Source organism: Delphinus delphis, chromosome 17 (assembly GCF_949987515.2).
Source record: "Delphinus delphis chromosome 17, mDelDel1.2, whole genome shotgun sequence".
NCBI lineage: Eukaryota > Metazoa > Chordata > Mammalia > Artiodactyla > Delphinidae > Delphinus > Delphinus delphis.
Genome location: NC_082699.1, coordinates 79,090,065 through 79,112,579, shown reverse-complemented (window position 1 = coordinate 79,112,579; position 22,515 = coordinate 79,090,065). Strand labels below are relative to the sequence as shown.

General features: G+C 60.4%; 2 protein-coding genes and 1 long non-coding RNA gene across 3 annotated transcripts; 2 read left to right on the top strand and 1 right to left on the bottom strand.

Moving 5' to 3' along the window:
* Nucleotides 1-1,579: 1,579 nt before the first annotated feature.
* LOC132413104 (uncharacterized) lies at nt 1,580-5,134 on the bottom strand. The gene is made up of 3 exons (XR_009516595.1): nt 5,046-5,134; nt 2,391-2,534; nt 1,580-1,718 (listed from the first exon to the last, which is right to left on the bottom strand). It is a non-coding gene; the product is annotated as an uncharacterized lncRNA (long non-coding RNA).
* Nucleotides 5,135-5,578: 444 nt separating this feature from the next.
* LY6D (lymphocyte antigen 6 family member D) lies at nt 5,579-7,325 on the top strand. The gene is made up of 3 exons (XM_060035328.1): nt 5,579-5,684; nt 6,474-6,572; nt 6,788-7,325. Exons 1-3 carry the CDS (start codon nt 5,633-5,635, stop codon nt 7,021-7,023), a joined length of 387 nt encoding a protein of 128 aa, XP_059891311.1. The 5' UTR covers nt 5,579-5,632; the 3' UTR covers nt 7,024-7,325.
* Nucleotides 7,326-12,415: 5,090 nt separating this feature from the next.
* Nucleotides 12,416-15,270, top strand: LYNX1 (Ly6/neurotoxin 1). Its single transcript, XM_060035327.1, has 4 exons — nt 12,416-12,498; nt 13,542-13,743; nt 13,958-14,059; nt 14,263-15,270. Exons 2-4 carry the CDS (start codon nt 13,692-13,694, stop codon nt 14,451-14,453), a joined length of 345 nt encoding a protein of 114 aa, XP_059891310.1. The 5' UTR covers nt 12,416-12,498; nt 13,542-13,691; the 3' UTR covers nt 14,454-15,270.
* The last annotated feature ends 7,245 nt before the right edge of the window (nt 15,271-22,515 follow it).

The following is a 22,515-nucleotide window of genomic DNA, read 5'->3' as shown; positions in this document are numbered from 1 at the left end:
CAGGGAGGCTGCCCCTGCTCCCTTCTTACATAACATCCAAAGTTATGACGGCACAAACCCTCTGATCCCCTGAGCCCCTGGGATTGTAGTCATGAGCTCCTGGCAGGCCCAGACTGGGACCCACCTCCCTGCCCCAGGGCTGTACCCACACCCAGAGAGGGCTGCAACAATATGCAAACTCCTGGACCAGGACTGGTGCCAGAGCCGGGTCCCTGAGGCCACCAAGCTGAGCAGAAAGCGTTGGAGCTGGGCTGTTCCAGACCCCAAGCTCAACAGCCGCCTGAAGCCTGGAGGAGCAGACGCCCGGCCCTGTGAGGACAGAGTGCCACTAGCTCCCAGGCCACGTGGCTGCTGCAGACGCCGCCCTGCTGGCTCCCATCGCCCTGTGCCTGGGAACCGTGTCTGCAAAATGCAGGGTCTGCAGAGAGGCTGTCCACGTCTGAAATTGGGGTCTCACTGCAGACTGAAGACTTCCCTGACACATAGTCCCAATTCCAGAGTTTCATCAGCTGTTTCCAAAAAACCTTTTTGTTAAATTCTAGGTTGTCCTGGCCATATTTTAGTGGGGCTTAAAGAGTGGCAGCACCCAAAAAGGGGTCATTTCCTGTTCCCAAGGGGCAGGGGACAAAGTGACAGGGGTGGAGGGTTGCCAAGGAAAGGAATTTCCACTGCCCTGTGTAAGAGGTACTAGTGCCAAAGACGGACAGATACGGAGCGCATGATTTATATTAGATATTTATTCCCCTCTTAAGGGCTAGGATCAGTGATGTCCTCCCAAAGCCCTTCTCCTCCCCAGTTAACATAATCTTAAATGAAAAGGGAGTGTCTGCATGTCAGGTGTTGCAAGTTCCAGAGCTGCCTGCCAACCACCTGCAGACCTAAGGCTCTCAGAGTCCCACCAGGTTTCACTCCGTGGTCTTTGAGAATTACTGTTTTCTCTTGTCAGGGGTAGGTGTGTGTATAAATGAGGAAGGGAAGAGGAGAGAGGAGAGAGGAGATAGAGAAACATCACTGTAATTATTTCCTAGAGGACATGTAAGTGGAATGAGTAGATGGGTAGATGGTGGATGGTTGAATGGATGGATGGACAGATGGATAGATTGATAGACGGATGGAAGATGGATGAATGCGTGGATAAAAGGAAGGGTGGATACATGGATGGATAGGTAGATGAGTGGATATACGGATGGGGAGGGTGGATGGATGGATAATGGATGGGTGGATGGACACATGGATAGATGGATGGATGGCTGCATGCGTGCATGATTGATAGATGAGTGGATGGGTGGGTAGGTGTTGGGAGCAAGTGAGGACAGAGAAGTGAGGGTGGAAAGTGAGAAGGGCCCTGTGGTCACTACCCCAGAACCTATACCCATGCCTTCACGGAAGGACGCAGCTCACACCTGAGGGCTTCGCCCTCATCACCCAGATCCCCAAGTCCCAGTGTCCTCTCAGGGACACAGCCAGAGAAGCTGGTGGTCAGGGCCCGTGTGGGGCTCCGTGGAGAGGTGTCCAGTGCTGGCCCTAGGAGCTGCTGTGAGCAGGGCTCCCGTGAGGCCTCTCTCAGGGGGATTGGTCTCCCTTGGCCCTAGGGCTCCTGCCCAGCCACTCCTGGCAGCAGGCTGTGCTTCCAGGCAGGGAAGGGCTGCCCATGGGCAGCAGGCTGTGCTTCCAGGCAGGGAAACGCTGCCCATGTTGCTACTCCCTGGATTTTCCGTCTGGCCGAGCAGGAAAGAGGGGCCCCGCATGTGTGAGAGGCCAGTGCAGAGGGGCAGAGCCGGCCTTGGACCCCAGCCCCCGGCCCAGCCCAAGGATATTAACTGCACCCAGAAGCCTCGCCCAGCGATGGGGAGAAGGTGTCTCTGGAGCAGGGCAGCTGGTGGCCAGGGCCCCAGGGGATGATCTAGGATGGATGGGGCCACGCCAGGCCCTGGGCAGTTGGTGAGAGAGACCTACATCTAGGCCCGCGGCCCTGGGTGTAAGGGCAACTCTCCTGCACCAGGAAGGATGAGTGGAGAGGCCAGGGTGAGGGTCAGAGCCCCATGCTGGGGGGCCAGGCCCAGCTCTGGCTCCCACTCACTGACTGGGTGACCCTGGGCAAGGCCCTGCCCTCTGTATGTCAGCTGAGGGAGGCCCCGTATGCTGCAGGTGTGTGACTTACAGGAACAGAACAAGCCCAAGGGAAACCCTGCATCACTCCGCTGCCTGACTCAGGGGAAGTCACCTCACTCCAGCTGGGGAAGGAGAGAGAGACAGAAAGGGAGCATGACCCCCAAGGCCATGCACGGCCCCTGAGCCAGACCCTGGCTGCCTTACCGGGATGCCCTTCCCCACTCCACCCCGGGGAGAGCCCCCCTGGGTCCCTCGGCCTCCCTGATAATCATGCTCACATGGGGTACACACAGAGCATCACGTGTCCACCTCCTCGACGTCTCCCCAGCTAGTCAGGGGGCCCTGAAGCCTGGACCTGTCTCTCCTCGTTCAGTCTCCATTGCACCCTCTGTGCCTGGTACGTGCTGAGTCCTTCTAAAACTCTGTTGAAGGAATGAAGGAGGGGGTGAATGGGGTGCCTCGAGGTGGAGGGAGGTTTGGGGGTATGGCCGGGGCCGGGGCTGCCCTTATGGTGGCCTGAGCTGAAGAAGCCTGTCCCGGCCTGAGGTTTGGAGGGCAGGCCTGGGGGCCTTTTGGAAGGCCTGGGGTGCCTGCTGGGCCACGCTGGGCCAGGCGCTTCCCTCTCTGGGCCACACGCCTGCTCTGTGTAACCCCAGTGGCCCTGCCCCTCTCCCATGCCCCACACGCCTGCTCTGTGTAACCCCAGTGGCCCTGCCCCTCTCCCATGCCCCACACTCCTGCTCTGTGTAACCCCAGTGGCCCTGCCCCTCTCCCATGCCCAGGCTGAGACGAGGGGGAGCGGGCAGGAAGGCAAGGTGCAGGGAGAGGGCCCGGGCAGGAGAACCTCAGCTGCAGGCAGAGGTCTGGGCTTGTCCTGGCGTCTGGCTTCCTGGCCAGCTGAGTTCAGGGAGCAGGCAGGGCTGGGGGTGGGTGTAGGGGGTAGTATTCCCTCCAAGGCCTCTCCTGGGCGTCACGCCTGCTGGTACAGTCAGGTCTAGGGACCCAGGCTGATAGGAGGGCTCGGGTTCTGGAAAGCAGCTGCTCTCTCCAGCATGTGAGGGCGGAGGGAAGGAGGGGTCAGTGGTGACAGAAACAAGCCAGTCTCTGCCCCACTCCCGGATGACCTGGCGCCAGCCCGGCCCTCTCTGGCCCTTATTTCCTCACCGGTGAAAGGGGTTGGTAGGGGACGAGCTTCAGGGCTCCTCTCTCCCCTGAACCCGGCCTCTAAGACCGTGGTGGCCAGAGCACTGCCTGCAGGAAGCCCTCCCCGACTGCACCGTCCTGGTAACTCCCAGTTCTCTGAGAGCCCCAGTCATGGAATCACCCACTTTCTCCCACAAGTAAAGTGTATCTGGGGTTGATGTTTCTGCTAGGAAGCCCCAGGAGAGGCAGCTCGCGTCCTCGTGGGCAGCCCTGCTGGGGCAAAGGCCTCCTTCCCACAGAACAGGACCAGCTGCCGCCTCTGCTCCAGTGTCTAGCCCTGCCACCAGGGCACACAGCCACGTAAAAGCCTGAGGTGCCTCACGGAGGTGGATAGGGGGTACAGGGCCCCCTCCAGCCCCACATGCAGGGACCCCACTGCCCAGCTCCCTCACGCCCAGACCTCCACTCCCAGCCGGCCCGACATCCCTGGATCCTGCAGCACCACCGGGCCCGACAGGAAATCCAATCCCCCAGACCTATTTTTCCAGCAGCTTCCATGACCCTTGGCCAAGTAGTCACCACTCCCCACCTGCCATCTGCCACCCCTCGCTAGTTGCCACCCTGTCACTGAGCCCTGTGCCCTGCTTCCCAGGGCATCCTGGGCACCCTCCTTCCACTCCAAGGGAGGCCTCAGAGCTCAGCGTGACTTTCCCTCTCTGGATCAGGGCCCAGGGACCCCCACGTCACCTGTCTTGTCAATCCAGACCCCAGCTGCCTTAAACAAGCCCCAGGGACCAGCCAGTAGGCCAGGCAGCCTTTGCGGGCTCAGGTGGCTGATGCGGGGCTGCCTCGGGGGCTCCTGCCTGCCCCCCCCGTGCCCCCCAGGATCCTGGAAGGCACCGCAGCACCACCCCTCCACCATCGTGCAGGTCTTGCAGGTCCAGTGACTGCTTCAGGCTGGGCACACCTCTTTGGACCCCCAGCATCACGATATGCACCCCTGACTCGGCAGGGAGGAGGTGAGGCCCAGCTCAGAAGCCAGCTTGCCCGGGGGCCTGCCAGGAGGAAAGGCCAGGGGTCTGTAGCCCAGACGTGACCGTCCTGAGCCTCTGCTCCAAAGAGCCTTAGGCTGGCCCAGATCCCCACAGCAGGCGCTGCCCCACCAGACCCTCAGGGGGATGTCCACCGGCAGGTTCGGCTGCTGGCAGCGGCCCAGGGCCGACCTCCATCGGTGCCCCGGCCCCACTCAGCGTCATCACAGCCTGCCTCTGCGGGTCCCACCCGCACCTCCTAGCAGGGTCTGCCGGGCACATTGGAGAAGTAGTGGGGTCCCAGGGCCAGCAAGCAGACAGGGAAACCTGTGGGGAGAGGGACAAGGGAAGGGGGAGCCTACGCGCAGAGGCCCGAGTCCTTCCTGTGAGCAGTGCTGGAGGGGGAAGGTGCGGCGGGATCTGCCCGGCAGCCCCCAGCCGAACCCTGCACCGGGAGGGGCCCTAGGCCTGGCCTGGAAGAGCACACTGCCTTTCAGGACCAAAGCAGACATGGAGAGCAATTGTCACAAGGCAGGACACAGGCAGCTGCTGGAGGAGGGCCGGGCTGGAACATGGCGGAGGGAGCGCTTGGCGAGGAGGGGGCCTGGGCCTGGAAAGATGGGAGGCAGGGGCGGTGGAGGCGACGGGGGGTTGAGTCTTTGCCTCCACACCACCCCCTCCCCAGCATCCAGCCCCTGACCCTCCTCCGAAGCCCCAGGCCCCGCTGGACTTCACATCCCTCACCCAGTTGGTGCTCACCTCTCCGCAGGCACATCTGGCATCCACGTCCCTGCCCCGAGAGCTTCTCTTTCCCCTTCTCCTGAGGTCCAGACATCTTAGTGAACACTTCACTTCCCTAGGGTCTTTTCCCCAGGACCCCTGGGGGTCAACCTAGCAACCCAGAGCCCCCGGGAGCCCAAGAAGGCAGGGCCTGAACCTCCTCCTGCACCACGCCCCTCGGCCCCGAGCACAGCACTGGGCACCCCCAGGGCAACCACACAGGCTTGGGACTCTGTGACCTTATCTGAGGGTGGAAGTCAGAGACAAAGCGGAAGGTCAAAGACAAAGTAACCAGAGCTGGGCAGAGGACAGAGAAGAGGCAGGCTGCAGAGCCAGCTGAGGCCTCTGTCCACAGCCCAGAGAAGGGCAGGCGGTGGGGGGTGGTGGGGGGTGGTGGTGGAGCGCGGGCAGAGATCCCTCCAGCTGGCAGGGCAGGGGTGCGCCTCGCTGGAGGGCGTGGGACAGGCCGGAAGGGGCAGGTCCCCGCCCCTCCCTCCCACCAGCACCGGTCCCAGCTATAAGGCCTCCGGAGAGGAGGGGCTCCCACTGCCCCGGGAACACCCGAGATGAAGACAGCCCTGCTGTTCCTTGTTGCCCTGGCTGTGGCTTCTGGGCCAGGTGAGGGGCTGGCTGGGGGCTGGGGGCAGTGGGGAGCCGGACCCTGGAAGCCTGGAGTTGCTCACCTCTAGGCACGGAGAACCTTGGCATTGTGAACCCTAGAACAAAGTGAACCCCGCATCTTAATTTTGTGGGATCACAGACTTAACAATATTTCAGAATCAGAAAATCAACCCCAAGAATCAGACGTTCTGAGAGGGAGCAATGCTGGGAGTTGTCTTCAGATGCCTCTCCTGGGGAAAGACAGATACTCAGGGTTCAGCCCCTGATCCCCCTCTCCAGGGCCCAGGGCCCTCCTGGGTCACCCTTCCCCCTCCCCCCCGCAGGCTCAGCATGGCCAACCTGACAGCCTCCGGGACCCCAACGCAGCCTCAGGTCCTCACCGTGGGCTCCCCACCAGGAGACAGCCCCCAGGGTGGGGACTGCAGCCAGGTCCTGTGAGCCACTATCAGCAAATCCCAGAGCCTCTGATGCCCCTGGGGAAGGGTCTTCAGTGCACCCCATACTGGCCACCTCCTCACTGGTCCTCTAGGGATGCCCGGCACCGGACAGCTCCTCCGGGTGGGCTGCCAGGGCCCCAGCAGACAGGGACTGTCACCTCCTGCCTCCTGAGGCTGTGTGCAAGACCTGAACCCTGGCGGGGCCCAGGGGCCTCAGAGGCGACTGGCCTAGGGCAGGGGTGACAGAGGGCTCTGTCCAGGAGTCTTTTCTGGCAGTAAACCCAGGCATCCCTGTCTCCCTGGGAGGTCTCCCCGGGGCCTGCTGAAACCCCTACACCCTCGCCCCCAGCCCAGGCTCTCCAGTGTCACGTATGCACAAGCTCCACCAACTGTGAGAAACCTCAGAGCTGCTCAGTCAAGTCCAACTTCTGCAAGACGGTGACCAAGGGTGAGCGATCTGGGGGAGGGGAAAGGGGCCCCTGCAGGACACTCCAGGGCTCTGTCCCGGTGCCCCAGCGCTTGGAGGATCATCCCTGGGGAGGATGGTGGGAGTGATCTCGGTGACTGACCGGTCACGGTGGCGATGGAAGCTGGGAACTGGTACTTGGGAGGCCCTGGGGGTCGGAGGCGGTGCCTGGCCTGACCTCGCCCGCCCGTCCCCAGTGGAGCCCCTATCTGGGAACCTGGTGGAGAAGGACTGCGCGGAGTCGTGCACGCCCGCGCACAACCTGCAGGGCCAAGTCAGCGGAGGGGCCTCGGCCACCCTGTGCTGCACGGGCGACCTGTGCAACGAGAGTCTGCAGAGCGCTGCGCCCGCCCGCGCCCTGCTCACCAGCGCCCCCCTCGGCCTGGCGCTGGCCCTGGGCCTCCACGCCCTCACCTGGGCCGCCAGCCTGTGACCCTCGGGACCGGGGCCCCACGCCCTCCTCTCCCTGGCCAGGATGGGGGCTCAGACACCCTGGCTGGGGGCTCCCCTGGAAGGTCTAGGGCAGGGCGGTGGTGCGGCACGAAGAGCTGCTGGCTTGGAGCCGCCCCTCCCCCAGCACAAGAGGACGCCCCTCCCTGAGCAGCGAGGGGAGGAGGGGGGACAGGAGGCATTCGGCTCCCTTCAGGCTTCATATTCGTTCTGTTTGGTTTCCGTTTATTTTTCTACCCAAAGCCCTGCACCGGAATAAATGGTTGCAAACCAGCGTGGTCATGTCTGTGCTAGTTCCGGGAGTAGAGGAGGTGGGGAGGAGCCATCCACACACACCGGCCCCCAAGTCCCAGGGTTTGTCACCCAGGGCCAGTCTCGGCAGCGTGCATGATGCCTGGAGGGGCAACATCACCCTTCACCCCCGGAGGGGACACGACCCTCCCCAGACACCTCCTCTGCAGCCCCAGACAAGGAGGGCCCTCCTGGGGGAGGCCTGAGTAGGCGCGCTGGCAGAAGTTTGTCAGTGGAGCAGTGATGCGAGGCCGTAGCTCTTCACCAGGCAGCCACCAGCCTGCCTGAGACCACGCGGTGGAACCCCTCCCTGCAGGGCCGCCCCGCCCACCCTGCCAGCCCTTCCCCCACCTCTCACGGCCAAGCCCCGCCTGCCCAGGCTCGCCCGGGTCCCACCTTGTCCTACCAGGTGACCTTGAGCAACGCCCTCTGCCCGCGGCAGGTCTCTCCCGCTCCGCGCTCCCGTGGGCTGAGATCCGACCGTAGCTCCTGCTGCGACGGGAATATTCCGAGGACCAGCGCGCCCCCCCCGGTGGCCACCGGGGAGCCGGGCCTTGGGAGGAGTTGCCAAGGGGGCATACCTCTCCCCTCCCTCAGAGCTCACTGGGTGCCCTCGGCACCCGGCACCCGGGGCAGGGAGTGGAAAGGCCGGATCAGACACACGGGCCACTGCGGTCGGACAGACGGGCGGGGACGCACAGGGCGCGGACCATCCCGAGTCCTCGGGATATCCCACAGCAGGCCGGCCGTGTGGCTGGGATTTGAATCAAGAGGTGGGGGGTCAGGGACATCCACCTCCGGAGAGGGGAGGGTGCTCTGAGCTGGGCCTCCTGGTGCCAAACTCCGGAGAAGACCCTTCACCCCCCACCTGGAAGCCAGGGGTGCGGTCAGCAAACTTGCGGGGGCAGAAGGAGGAGGAGGCTGCCACACGGGGTCAGGGAAGGCTCCGCAGAGCAGCCATCCCTGAAGGGACACCGAGGCCACCTGGGGCCCAGGTTAGAAATCCCCGCCAGGTGGAAGAAGTTAACTCCATGATGACCAGGCTGTAGCCATGACATAAGCTGCCACAATTCTGAGAACTGGCCTCAAAGAAATGGGAACAAACCAACCCTGGAAACGAAGATTAACTGTACTTAAAACAATCAAGATGACGCTGATCAGACCACTGATAGCCAATTTCAAGATGACTGTCAGTTGATTGATTTTCTCTATTGATTTTCTTCTTCTATTTCCTTGGTTTTTTGGCTCTTATTTTTATCATTTCCTTTATTTTGCTTACGTGCGGTTTGATTTACTCTTGTTCTAGTTTCTGAAGGTGGGATCATAGGCCATTATGTCGAGAACTTTATTTTTTCTCATACAAGTGTTAGTGCCAAAATTTTCCTTCTAAACATTGCTTTAGCTGCATCTACTAACTTTGATATATTGTGTTTTCATTTTCATTCAGTTAGAAATACTTTCTAATTTCCTTTAAAATTTTTCCTTTAGCCCACCGGTTATTTAGAAATGTGTTGCCCAGTTTCTAAATATTTGGTGATCTTATTTTTCTGTTCTTGATTTAATTCCATTGTAGCCCAAGAAAATAATTTGTAGGATTTCAATCCCTGTAAATTTGTTGAGATTTATTTTACGGCCCACAATAGGTCTATCTTGATTAATATTCTGTGTGTCCTTGAAAAGAACGGGCTCTCCTTCTGTACTTATCAAGCAGGTCACATGGGCTGGTAGTGTTGTTCAAGTCTCCTTTATCGTTATTCATTTTCCGTTGACTTCTATGAGCTCTTAAGAAAGGAGTGTTGGGCTTCCCTGGTGGTGCAGTGGTTAAAAATCCACCTGCCAATGCAGGGCACACGGGTTCGAGCCCTGGTCCGGGAAGATCCCACATGCTGCGGAGCAACTAAGCCCATGCGCCGCAACTACTGAGCCTGCGTGCCTAGAGCCCATGCTCCGCAACAAGAGAAGCCACTGCAACGAGAAGCCCGCGCATTGCAACGAAGAGTAGCCCCCCACTCACCATAACTAGAGAAAGCCCGCGTGCAGCAACGAAGACCCAATGCAGCCACAAAAAAAAAAATTCTCTAAGAAAGGAGTGTTGAAATCTCTGGCTGGAGTCATGAATTTTCTTTTTCTCCTTTTTGTTCTCTCAGGTTTTTTGGCTTTGTGTGTTTTGAAACTCAGTTGTTAGGTGCATAAACATTTAGGATTGCTATGTCCCCTTAATGAACCGATCCTTTTATCATTATGTAACGTCCTTCTTTATTCCTGGCTATATCTTTTGCTCTAAAATCCACTTTGTCTGACGTGAGTGTGGTCACTCCTGCTTTCTTTTAATTACTGTGAGCCTGGTGTCTCTTCCTCCGTGCTTTGCCTTTTAACCTACATGTGATCTTACATGTACAGTGGACTTCTTGAGCGCAGCAGAGACATGGCTCTTTCTCGTTTTATTTAATCTGACCACCTCTGCTTCCTAGTTGGGGTGTTTGGACCTTTCAGTGTGATTAGAGGCGTCATGGGTTTAACTCTCTCACCCCGCCTTCTGTCTTCTCTCTGTCCCACTTGTTCTTTTTCCTTTCCCCTCTTTTTCTGCATTCTTGTCAATGACCAGATTACTCTCTGTGATTCCATTTTATCTCCTTTGTTACTTTATTCAGTAGAGCTCTTTGATTTTTCTTTTCTTGCTCTTTCTTTACTTTTTTTTTTTTAATTCTAGAAAAGAATTCTTTTTGCCTCTGCATGTCTGAAAATATCTTTATTTCCCCTTCACTTTTCAGAGATGTTTTGGGGGGGCATATAATTCCAAGTTGTTTGTTTTGTTTTTGTGTTTTGGTATTTCAAATATTGCTTCACTGTTGGCTTGTACTGTTTCTGACAAGGAATCTGCTGGCGTCCTTCTTTTCTTGTGCATCACGCAATGTCTGCTTTTAGTGGTTTCTCTTTATCACTGTTTTTTTTTTAAATTTTATTTATTTTATTTATTTTTGGCTGCGTTGGGTCTTTGTCGCTGTGTGCAGGCTTTCTCTGGTTACAGCGAGCAGGGGCTACTCTTCGTTGCGGTGCCTGGGCTTCTCATTGCAGTAGCTTCTCTAATTGTGGAGCACAAGCTCTAGGAGCATGGGCTCAGTAGTTGTGGCTTGCGGGCTCTAGAGCGCAGGCTTAGCGGCTGTGGAGCACAGGCCCAGTTGCTCCACGGCATGTGGAATCTTCCCGGACCAGGGCTCGAACCTGTGTCCCCTGCACTGGCAGGCAGATTCTTAACCACTGCGCCACCAAGGAAGCCCCTATCACTGGTTTTAAGCAATTGATCACGATGTGTTTTGGTATAGTTTTCTTCAATTTCTTGTGCTTGAGGTTCATTGAATTTCTGGGTTCCATGAGTTTATAGTTTCCCTGAGGGGAATTCAGGATAGAGGAAAACTGGATACTTGCCCTAAATAGCTAAGATGCACATCAAAGGAATAATTTCAATGAGCCCAGACTCTTGCATCTTCCTGAACAGAGAAAAGCACTAAAATCATTAACTTGCGATGTCTACTTTTTGTGACTAGCAGTGATCTTTTGATGTTCGAGTACATTTGTTTGTTTGTTTGTTTTTTCCCAGCAAGAACTCCTATATGTCCCGGCTCCTCCCTTACCTCTTTGGACCAGTTCCTCAGAGCTGAGAGGCTGTCTCCTGAGCTATAGTCCTCAGTAGGGTCCCCAAATAAAATATTAACTCAAGACTTTTAGGTTGTGAGGGTTTGTATTTTTTTCGGTTGACACAAGGTTTCTCCTCCAGCCCTGTGTGAGCTCTGGGAACCCTTGTGCCTGCTCCTTCCACATCTTGGGGTTGGTTCCTCAAATGTGTGCACTGATGGGCCCTCAGCTGAAGACACACGCACCCTCTGCTGACCTCCCCAGCCCTGTGGGTTGGAGAGGGGACAGTTCTCTCCTCTCTGCCCTGTGAGATCCAGCTGCTTTGGCTTCCCTGAACTCTCCTCTCCTCAGTCAGAGAGTCCCGGGCTCTGTCTGGGTTTCCCCTCCCTGCTCTGTGGCCTGCAGCTCCTTTGTCTCCCCCACCTCCAGGGTCACGGCCCCTGCTGCCTGCTGTGCGACCTCGGAGAACGGTGGCTTCATTTATTTTGCCCCATTTTTCAGTTGTTTAAAGGCAGGAGGAAAATCCAGTTGCTGTTAATTCATCATGATCTGATGCTGGAGCCCACAGCATATGCCCCATTGGAGTGTGAGCTTCATGACCGGGAGAATATTGGGGAATGTTTGCCCGTTTTATCTCCAACTCCTGGCACCCTGAGGCATCTCAGGGACTTTTTGGCAAATAGGGTGACCAACCATCCCAGTCTGTCCTGGGAGAGTGCCCACTTCGCTCTGGAGGCTCAGGGCCTAGGGTCCCCAAAGTGGTTCAACTCTTTTAAAGAAAAATAAAATTGAGGGTCAAAGAAAATGTTGCATTTTTTTTCCTCACATTAGAAAAAAAAAAAAAAAATTTAGGGCCCATGAAAATCTTAAATTTTGCCTTAAACATTATTATTACCGTGGAAGGGGGTCCATGAAACAATGGGCTTCTTTCAAGGCTTGCTTTTACGCTTTGTTAGGAGGGACCTGGTGTGGGGACCGAGGCCCAGAGATGCTAGGTAACTTGCCGAGGTCACACAGCAGGTAAAGCGGGTCCACGTGGGGACCCAGAAGCCGGATCCAGAAATCAGCGCCTCCCCACCCCCCCACCCCCCACCCCTGGCACTCGCTGCAGCTCCGCTAACATCCCTGTACAACTGGGCTAAAGGAAGAAGGGGCACGGGCTGCTGCTGGGGTGCGGGGCTGACTAGCAGCACGGGGGGTGAGTGGGCGAAGGGCGGCGGGCGGAAGCAGGGAGAGGGAGGGAGGGGCAGAAGATTCCGTCCCCGTGCCCCATCGCGAGGTGCACGTGCGTCTGAGGGTAGCGCGGGTGTCACTGCGGGGGCCTAGGTCTGGGCGCGGTTGGCCCTCCGCGGGGGGCGGGGGGTCCCGGTCCCCGCGGGAAGGACGAACTCGCGGGCGGGGCGGGGCGGGGCGGGGCCTGCGGTGAGGTCACGCGCGATGGGCGGTTCTGCCGCGGGGCGGCGGCGCGGCGTGGGCACTGCTGGGCTCAAGGACTGACGCACTGTCAGACCCGGGCTCGCAGGGCCGGCGAGGGGTGAGTCCTAGGCGCAACGGGGGCTCATGGTGGTGAAGGTCATGGTTGAGGTCCCCCCGACAGCCGCCCGAACTTGGGACCGCAGTCTTGGGGGCGGGGCTCTCCGGGAGGGGGCGGGAGGAGCTGGAGCCGCAGGCCCGGCCTTGCTCAGACCTTCGACATCCCGAGGTGCACGCCCGGAAAATGGGTCATGGAAGATGGATTTGTTGTTCTCGGGAACGGGAGGGTCTAATTTAGTTCCCCGAGGCGGGGACCCGGGGCTGGACTGTCCGCGCGGGGAGGGGAGTCGTGCTCCAGACACCCCCCAGACCCTTTCCGAGAGAGTGGGCATCTCCGCTCCGAACAGCAGATCCAGACTGGGAAGTTCTTGTCTTGCCCAAGTGCCCTCCTGGAGTGCATTCAAAGCACATTCCCCCACAGGCTGGACAGAGTCCGCTGCCGATCGGGGAAGCCCTGTGCCTACCCCCACCCCACCCCCTACCCCCCCCCGTCGGCCGTCCCCTCGTGTCTAGACAGCCCTTGGCAGGGGAGGAAGTGGCTCTGCCTAAAGAGGCCCCTGAGGCCCCTCCAGACCCGGCGCTGGGCCCCTGTGCAAGGCCTGAGCTCTGCAGTACTGACTCAAAACCCCAGGCAGGGCTCTGGAGGTCTGCCGGGAGAGGGGCCCCTAGCTGGGCCCTGAAAGTGTCAGGAAGTGGGGGGGCCCACGCGGGGACACGCCAGGGGCAAAGGGTAGGGGTAGCAGTGAGGATAGACCCACCCCTGGGGCCCCAGGGCCCTGGGTGGGAGAGGGCTGGGTACCAAGCTCCTGGGCCCCTGCATCAACCATCCCCGGTAGACTGTGGGTTTGGCCTGGCGTTCAAGGCCCCTCCAGACTTCTGGCCTCCCCTTGGCCCCCCACCCCTGCTTCCTTCTCATCTCATTCGTGTCTCCTCCTCCAGGAAGTCTTCCCTGACTCCCAGGCTGAGTTGGGGGACTCCTCTGCACAAACCTGTGGGTCCCTCAGGCCCTGCTGTGACCACCTGTCCTCATCCCCCTCTGTGCAGGGCTATAGCGTCTCCAGTCGACCAGGAGCTCCCAGAGGGCAGGGGGTTGTCCCACCCTCTCTGTGCCCTGCCCCAGCCCTGGCCTGAGTTGAATCGAAGACCAGCTGCTCTCCACTTCCCTGCTCCCACTCTGCCCTCTTACCTCCGGCCATGGTGCCCCTGTTCGCCCTGTTCCTGGTGGCCTTGGTGGGCCTACCTGTGGGTAAGATGGATGGAGAACAGAGGGATGGACAGACCCACCTTTGGGGGCAGGCAGGCTGGAGGGGGTGGGGGCGGAAATCCCAGTGATCGCCTCTCCTCCCAGCTCTTCTGACCTGGGGAAGCTGACAGGACCAGGGGGCTGATGGGCTGGAGGAGGGGGCCTCTCGCTGTTCTCTGACCCCAATCTCCCTCTGGCCCCGGCCCCCGGCCCCCAGCCCAGGCTCTGGACTGCCACGTGTGCGCCTACAATGGCGAGAACTGCTTCAACCCCATGCGCTGCCCGGCCATGGTCACCTACTGCATGACCACGCGCACCTGTGAGTTGCTGGGATGCCCCTCACAGCCCTGCCTGCGGAGCACGGTGGCGGGTGGGGGAGTGTGAAGGAGCTGAGGAGGGAGGCTCCCACCTGCCCCAGGATCCTTTTTGGGAGCTCCTGGCTTAGGGGAACCTGGCCGAATGGCCCTGCATGCTGGGGTTGGCCCCCTCAGGGTCCTGGCCCACCTCCCCATCCCTCTGCAGACTACACCCCGACCAGGATGAAGGTGAGCAAGTCGTGCGTGCCCAGCTGCTTTGAGACCGTGTACGATGGCTACTCCAAGCACGCGTCCACCACTTCCTGCTGCCAGTACGACCTCTGTAACGGCGCTGGCCTTGCAGCCCCTGCAACCCTGGCCCTTGTGCTTCTGGCCACCCTCTGGGGTCTGCTCTAAAGCCCCGTCGCGCCCTCCACAGACTCACTCAAGGGCAAAGTGCTGAGCAGCACGGTCCCACCCTCTCCCCCTGCACACCCCCTCTCTGCCTTCCCCAGACCCCCCCCCCCCCAGCCACATCCAGGAATGTCTGCAAGAGGACTCTTGACCTCCCCCAGCTACCCGGGGGTCTGCTTCCAGGTCATGACCTGTTGTTTTCAGAAGGCCGATGTGGGACCCCACCTCCCAAGGCATCTGGCTTTGACGGGGCCGCTCAGCCCCCTCCTCTGTCCAAGGATGGGGGTGTGGGCACGGTGTGCTGTTTATGGGGGATCTTCAGTTGGCCGGTGAACACTGACGTGAAGGGGACCCCTGCGTGTGCCCTGTAAGTGTGCTGGAGGGGGAGGGGAGATTAGGGACCCAGGGGGTGGGGACCAGTCCTAGGAAGAAGGCTCTCCAGGGTCCTAGGAGGGCTGCCCAGGGCAGGTGTGGCATGGCAGGCCGATCGGGGAAGCCCTGTGCCCCCCGCCCCCCGTTGGCCGTCCCCTCGTGTCTAGGCAGCCCTTGGCAGGGGAGGAAGTGGTTCAGCCTAAAGAGGCCCGTGAGGCCCCTCCAGACCCGGCGCTGGGCCCCTGCGCAAGGCCTGAGCCTGGAGAGGCCAGGCTATATTTGGTCGAGCTTGAGAGCTGATTCCAGGACTATTTTAGGCCAGGAGGGAAGGGAGCAGAGCGGTAGCCACCCGAAGCCTGGCCTTCAGCCCTAAGCAGGCCCTGGCGGAGTGCGCCTCTTTACGGGGGGCGGGGGTTTGGGGCGGCGAACTTCGCCGGGGCGCCGAGGATTCGCTGGGGCGGGGGCGGGGGCGGTGCATCCTTGAACCGGAGCGGGGCGCCCTCTGGTGGACGCTTGGGGCCGCGCCGGGCAGGGGTGGGCTCGGTCCGCCGGAGGGGAGGGGAAGGGAAGGCAGGGTCCGGGGAAGGAGGGGAGGAGGGGTCGGGGAAGGCAGGGGACTGTGGTCAGGAAAAGAGGGGAGGGGAGAGGGAGAGGGGAGGTCCGGGGGAGGAGGGGAGGACGGGTTGGGAAAGGAGGATGCAAAGGGCCGCGCTCCCTCCCCGCGCAGCCGGGATCCCCTCGCCCCTCGCAGCGGCTTGACTGCTATCCGGGCGGCAGCAGGATCCCGACTGAACGAGTGCTGGGTGCGCCGGCCTTGTCCCCAAAGGGTTTCGCGGGCCCCTCGACCTCTGACTCTGCCCACGGGGAGGGCGGGAGCTCCGCTCCGGCTGGAGCGCTCCAGCCTCAGCTCAGGGAGTGGCTCTCAGGTGCCCCCAGTCAAGCTGGGCCTTGGGACCCCCAGAGACCCAAGAAAGGGCATCATTTAAAAGGCACCCACCCTGGGCTTCCCTGGTGGCGCAGTGGTTGATAGTCCGCCTGCCGATGCAGGGGACGCGGGTTCGTGTCCCGGTCCGGGAAGATCCCACATGCCGCGGAGCGGCTGGGCCCGTGAGCCATGGCCGCTGAGCCTGCGCGTCCAGAGCCTGTGCTCTGCAACGGGAGAGGCCACAGCTGTGAGAGGCCCGCGTACCGCAAAAAAAAAAAAAAAAAAAAGGCACCCACCCTAGGTGAGCCCCGCCCTCGGCCAGCTCGGGGAAGCCCGGTCTGCCCAGCGTCCGCTGTTCTGGATCTGGGTGGCCCGGGGAGCCGGGCCCTCCTTCCAGTGAGGCCAGTCGATGTGCAACGTTGTGCCCGGAGTCACACGGCGCCTGAGGCCTCCTCAGCTGACCAGTGCCCCCAGCTCCAGTGTCTGGGGAGGGGCCAAAGGAGCCCCTTCAGGTTGGCAAGGCCCAAGTGTGCAGGATGGTGGCAGGTGCCCACGTGGGGGGTTGTCCCTGGAACTCAGAAGCCCTTGGCCCCTAAGCATGGCCCCTGTCAGGGGGACCTGTGCTGGAAATTCCCTCTTGAGAGTTTCCCTCTGGGACCGCCTGACCTCAGGGGATCCGGTCCTTAGGCAGGCCTGGGTCAGGCTTCCCGGAGGGCCAATAAGCCGAAGGACCGAACCCCAGACAGCCGTCCAGGTGGCCCCTCCCCCTGATGCCCAGTGTGGTGTGAGCCCCTCCTTGGGGGAGGCTGGGGGGAAGCCAGACCCCACCCCCAGCTCCTCCACCCAAAGATTCCCAGGAGTGGTCCATCTCAGGGAAGTGACCACACTCCCCGCAGAGTTGGCTGTGGGGCCACCGCAGCTCCAGATGCTTTCTGGGAGGGAGGGCAGCCCTGGGCAGACTGCCCTCCTGACTCAGCAGGAGAGGCCTGGGAAGCACCGTCACTGCCCTGCTTGTGCAAGCACTCTGTCCTGGGTCCGGTGGCTCCTCGGCTAGATCGGGTCCTCCCTCCCTCCCTCCCTCCTGTCCTGGCGGGGATGGAGTAGAGCCCTGCCTGGCCCCTGTGGGCTCTGGGGTCACTGAGAGCAGGGATCCAGTGCTGGGTGTGCTTGGTGTTGGGGGAGCTTCTCACACCTGCCTCTTGCTTCCATCTGTCCAACGCTCCTCCACCCTGACCTGGTCCCATCCCAATAGCCATGGCACTGCCCCCAGCACCGGGGACCATGCTGCCCATCCCACCTCCACAGACTGGGTTCTGCCTGGCCCGGCTGTGGTCGAAACTCAGCACAGACACACCTAACGTGTTATGCTCACGCCCTGGCCGGGCCCCCTAGTGGGAAGCGCGTGGCACTGCAAAATCAGGGGACTGCACCAGTAGTGCCCTTGGAAATCAAACGAGTCATCTTGTCCCAACTGACTGTCCATGAGGCTAGTGACTAACATCTGCCCGTTTCCCTGCAGTTGTGGCTCTAAGCACTGCAAGACAACCCTGCAAGGTAGGAGCCGTTATCATGCCCCTTTCACAGATGAGGAAACTGAGGCACAGAGAGGTGAAGTAGTTGCCCAAGCCAGGTGGGACTTCTTGTCCTCCGCCCCCACTGCACCCCTGCCCCACCCTGCAGTCGCTTCTCCCATCAGCTGGGAGAGGAAGGGGAAGCTGAGAAGGTGGGTTTATAAATTTAAGAGGACATTAGCATGTGAAATCATTGTAACAGCTTAGGGTCAGGAAAGGAGAAAATCAGCACCAGGAGGTTTGAGAAGCCACGAAAGACAGAGTCAGGGCATCCAGCCCTGTGTCTGGGTGCTGGGCCAGGGGTGGAATAGCACAGAGGAGGGCAGAGGGGTGCCAGGCACTCCGAGCTCGCCTGGCCCAGACCCCTTCCCCACCTGTGTCGGGATCGTGGGTCAGCAGGCGGGCAGGCCCAGGCTCTTCCCCGCGGCTCTTCGCAGCGTTTCAGATCTGGAAGCAGCCTGCCTGTCTCAGGAGCGGCTGCTTGACTGTGTGGCGGCAGCTGCATGGACTCCTGTGCCGTCCATCTGCCTGGAGCACAGCTGCGGCCCCGGTGCAGACGGACGTGCAGAGGGGAGGCTGGACAGCTGCTTCTCACCTCCCTTTGTAACATCTGATTTGTGGTGATGAACGTGTATTTTTTTCATGATTCTAAACCTCTGAGAAAGGTGAAAAGAAAGTGAGAGCTCTCTCTCATCTCTCACCCTCCCCCAAATCTTGTTGGATCCTATCCCTGGGCTGATCTGGACCTCGTCGTTCACACCTCTGAGCCTCTGTTGTCTTGCTGATAAAATGGGGACAATAGCGCCCACCAGGCTGCCCAGTGGGGCCAGTAACTGCCCGGTCTGGGGCCTGGGTGGCACCAGGTGGCACCGGGTGGACAGACAGGAGGCACCGGGTGGACAGACGGATGAACGGATGGACAGATGGATGGATGGTGCCCTTTCCGTCCACTTCCTGACCCTACCCAGCATGGGCATCGACTTCAGGCCATGGCCCCCCTCCCTCACACGGCCTCCCAGAGAGGTCTCCTTTGCACCTCCTCGAGCTAGTGAATAAACGGATGAATATGTGTGTCGATTTTCTGTCCCACCAGCCACCCTCCTGTGCTCACCTCTACCCTGTGGGCTGGTGTGCTGGTCCTGCTGGCTCTGTCTGTCCTAGACTCCCGCCCACCCTGGGTCGCCCAGTCTTGCCAGTCTTGACCTCGGAACCAGCCCTGGCCCAGGGCAGGGGGTGACCCATGGGAGGGGAGGGAGCCAGGCGGGAGAGGCAGGAGGACTCCCAAGGTTCACGGGAGCGGCCCCAGTTCTGGTTCCCTGGGAGCGAGGCAGACCTACCACCTCACCCAGCGGCCCCCTGGGGAAGGCTGACGGGGTAGGGGAGGTAGGACCCCAGGAACTCACCCACCACCCAGCTTTCTAGCTCCTGGCACCGGCTCTTCCTTTCTGCCTGGGAGCGGGGTCTGAGACTGACTACCCACAGGGCCCCACCAGATAGAGGGATGGACAAAAGCCACGCGGGCTGCCAGGGCAGACAACGGCCTCTGGGCCAGCAGGGCTGGCCCCCTTCAGACAGCCCCCCAGGCTGCCCCCACGGTGCACCTCCTGTTCTGGCAGAATGGCTCGGCTGGCGCATCGCCCCCACAAAGTCTGGCTCCTGCTCTCAGGAGGGTCCTTCTGGGCTCTCACCCATCATGGGGTCTCTCAATACCAAGGGCCTTTCTGCTCCCCGCCCCCCAGCACTGGGCAAACACCCACACCTGGGCCCTGCGATACAGTCACGATCATGACCGGGGTCCCTCGTCACTCCCAGGGGGTAGGCAGTGCAGAGCCCCCACTTCTGGAGGGAGGCCCGTTTGACAGCCGGGAAAGCTGAGGACCGTGCTTTGTGGCACTTCGGACGGCAGCTGCTCCGCTAACTCAGCGCAGGGGGCCGTGCTGGTGAAGCTTCCGGTTTCGGCGGGCCGTAAGCTTTGTTTGCATGTTTAGCGCCAGGGCCTGGCCCCCAGGCCTGAGCCAGACCCTCATTCCTGTTCACCCGGGAGGCCAGAGGCTGTGTGCTGAGGGTTCATCGTGTGTCACGCCACCTCACGTGATCCCCAATTGTATCATTTGAGGACCAGGAAAGAGGTTTATGGAATTAAACGAGGCTCTCCGGAGGCCACACAGCCATCGAGCCTGGGGACCAGGCTGGACCCCTGTGCTGCCCAGGCCCCAGTCCCGTTCCTCGGCTGCGCTGGCCTCTGGGGCGGGGCAGAGCAGCAGCTGGCATAAGACGGCAGCCCGGGCGCCCTGGGAGCTAGGCCTCCCCCAGGAGGACATGAGGCTGTCCTTGGGCTCCTGCTGGCCGCTGCCTTGAACCTGGAGCTGGGTGAGTCCAGGGGTCACGGCCACCTTCTTTCCAGCTCTCCTCGCTTGCTCTAAGCCTGCCCCTCCGATCTAGGCCACCACTGAGCTGTGACTCCCACCTTGGGGGAGCCCACTTCCTGCCCCCGCACCCCTTTTCTTGAGGCACTGGCCCTCCCATCCACCAGTTCCTACCCTCTGCCCAGCCCCTCCCCGGACCTGCGGGCCCATCAGCTGAGCCCTCACCCTGTCCTCCTACCTGCAAGAGCTGCGGACCGCTCAGCGCCCTGCCCCTGGCTTGACCCCTCCTTCCCCCACCTGCACAGGCCTTCCCCGTCCAGCAGGGACCCCGCCCCCCTGGCTGCTCCTGGCCCGCCCTCTCCTGCCTTCCCCCTTCCTCTCCCCCAGGGAGGATCCAGGCCGCTCCCCTTCTGGTCTGGCCTTATTCTGGAGGCAGTGTTCCCACTCCCACCTCTGTAGTCTTCTCTGGCTCCGCCCACATCGACTGTCGCTGGCTGCATCTGCCCCTGAGGCCTGCTCGAGGGCTCCTCGGGGACATGCCCCCAAATGGGGCTGCCCACACCTGGCCTCGTCATCTCCCCACCGACCCCTGTGTTGGGGTGGCATCTCCACCCACCCAGATGCTTGAACAAGACCAGCTGGGCCCTCCCAATCCAATCCCAAGCAGCCCACTCCCCCAGCCCTCACCTGTTTTCCCATCTGGGTCAACACCCGCCTCACCAGCCCCATGGCCCTAAATGAGATGGACAGAGGAAGCACCTGGACAGCCCCGGCCCAGGCCCGGCACTCCCCTTCCCAACTGTTTCTGGGATCTGCCCACCGTCTCCCCTCGCAGGGACCCTGGGGAAGGGGGGTCTCTGCCCTGTGGGAAAAGACTGTGAGGCTCGGGGCCCAGGCCTCACCAATGACCCCCGAGAACTGCCCCTGCGTCATCAGGGTGGATGGATGAGGACAGGAAGACTGGGCAATCTGGGCTCAATGCGGAGAAAGCCCTCGTCACCGCCAGGGCTGGCTCACGGGGGCTGGGCAGCCTCCTCTCCCTCCCCCAGCTCAGCCTATGGCCAGGGGATCATGGGAGCCCTGCCGGGTGCTGAGAGTCCACTGAGGCGTTGCTGAGTGGAAAGAGAGGGTGCCATTGTGCAGGAGTTGCCCTCAGCTCTGTCCCTGTGTCTGTGCGTCCATCTGTCTGTCCCTACACCTGTGGCTGCAGTCCAAGCCTTGCAGTGTCACCAGTGCAAGGGCTTTGGAGGATGCTCCCACAAGTCCAGACGCCCAGCAGGCTCCGGCCGCTGTACCGCTATCGCCACCCATGAGTCGGGGGTGCGGAGCGGGCTGGCCACACCCTCCCGGCCCAGGCGGGGAGAGCCAGGCTCAGAGGGCAGAGCCTGACCCAGGCGCCCAGCAAGCCAGGAGCAGGGCAGGGAGAGAACCCACTGGCCTCAGCCCAGAAGAGGGCCTGAGAGAGGGGACCAGGTCCACGCAGGCGGGGGGCTGACCCTCCGTCCCCAGGGGCCCCCATCAGGGGGTTTGGGGGTGACGGCCAAAAGGTAGGGGTTTCTTTTTGAGACAATGAAAGTATTCAAAAACTGACTTTGATGGTTGCCCATATCTCTAAATATGCCAAAAACATTTCACATGGGGGAACTGCATGGTGTGTGAAATTTACCCAATAAAGCTGTTAGGAAAAAAAGAAAAAACATTTTAGGAAAAACAAGACTCAAAATTCAGATTGAGGAAGATTCATGATGACATAAAAATCTAAAAAGAACTGCGTGAAAAATGCCATAAAACTAAAAGAAGACAAGGTGGGAAACATTTGCTATATGTGAAAAAGAGGTGGATTCCTTTCCTATATAAAGAAAACTACAAATCCACAGGAAGGGGCAAGGATGTGAGTAGCACGTTCAAAGAAAAAGACATTCAACCACACTTCCAATCAGAGAGGAGCAAAATGAAGGAAGTAGCATTTTAAATCCTTGAGCAAAATAATGGCTGGACAATGACGCCAAGGCGGCAGGGACACCGCCCGCTGTGCGCCCTCGCGGGAATCGCGCAGCCTCTTGGAGGTGCCGTCTGGGAAGCTGTAAGATGTCCCTGGAGTGCTGTTGAGTGCAGGCTCCCAAGAGGTCACCCAAACACCTGGAATGGGAGGGACGTGGGGTAGTCCTAACCACTGGACCAGGGGGGCCCTGCCCGTGAGGGAGGGCACAGTGCTCGAGGGACTGATCTGGCCCCCGTGTGTGTGTCCCATTGCCCGTGGCTAAAGGCCGTGAAGACTCTGCAGTGGAGGACGCTCACAGCAGTGTTTTGAGCACAGACTGAGCAGCCTGAGTGCCCTCTAGGACAGAGAATAATCCATGAGGGCGTCCCACTGGGTGCTGCAGAGAGAAGAAACAGGCAGCAGCCCCAGGAGCCCTTCACACCGTCTGTGCAGGTTCTTCACATCTTAGAAACATGGGTTTAAGGGCGCTCAGTGCTCTGCCGGACACAAGAGGGGCACAGGTAAGTGGAAACCCAGGGAGGGAAACGCCTTGGCCTACTTGGGGATCCACAGAGCCTGCTCTGAGGAGACAACCCCACAGGCAGGCTGGGTAGGAGGCCACGCCAGGCAGACGGAGCAGCGGAGCCCTGGCCCTGGTCCCACGCTGAGCCCGGACCCTGGTCACAGGCTGAGCCCTGACGCTGGTCACACTCAGCCCTGAGCCTGGTCCCACTCTGAGCCCTGACCCTGGTCACAGGCTGAGCCCTGATGCTGGTCCCACGTTGAGCCCTGAGCCTGGTCCCACTCTGAGCCCTGACCCTGGTCCCACTCTGACCCTGGACCCTGGTCC

Bases quoted from the DNA above. Each gene is read 5' to 3' on its own strand.
- LY6D (XM_060035328.1), top strand. From the start codon at position 5,633: ATGAAGACAGCCCTGCTGTTCCTTGTTGCCCTGGCTGTGGCTTCTGGG. The intron at 5,685-6,473 runs GTGAGGGGCTGG...CCTCGCCCCCAG, and splicing joins GGCTGTGGCTTCTGGGCCAG to CCCAGGCTCTCCAGTGTCAC. The intron at 6,573-6,787 runs GTGAGCGATCTG...GCCCGTCCCCAG, and splicing joins CTGCAAGACGGTGACCAAGG to TGGAGCCCCTATCTGGGAAC.
- LYNX1 (XM_060035327.1), top strand. From the start codon at position 13,692: ATGGTGCCCCTGTTCGCCCTGTTCCTGGTGGCCTTGGTGGGCCTACCT. The intron at 13,744-13,957 runs GTAAGATGGATG...CCCGGCCCCCAG, and splicing joins CTTGGTGGGCCTACCTGTGG to CCCAGGCTCTGGACTGCCAC. The intron at 14,060-14,262 runs GTGAGTTGCTGG...ATCCCTCTGCAG, and splicing joins CTGCATGACCACGCGCACCT to ACTACACCCCGACCAGGATG.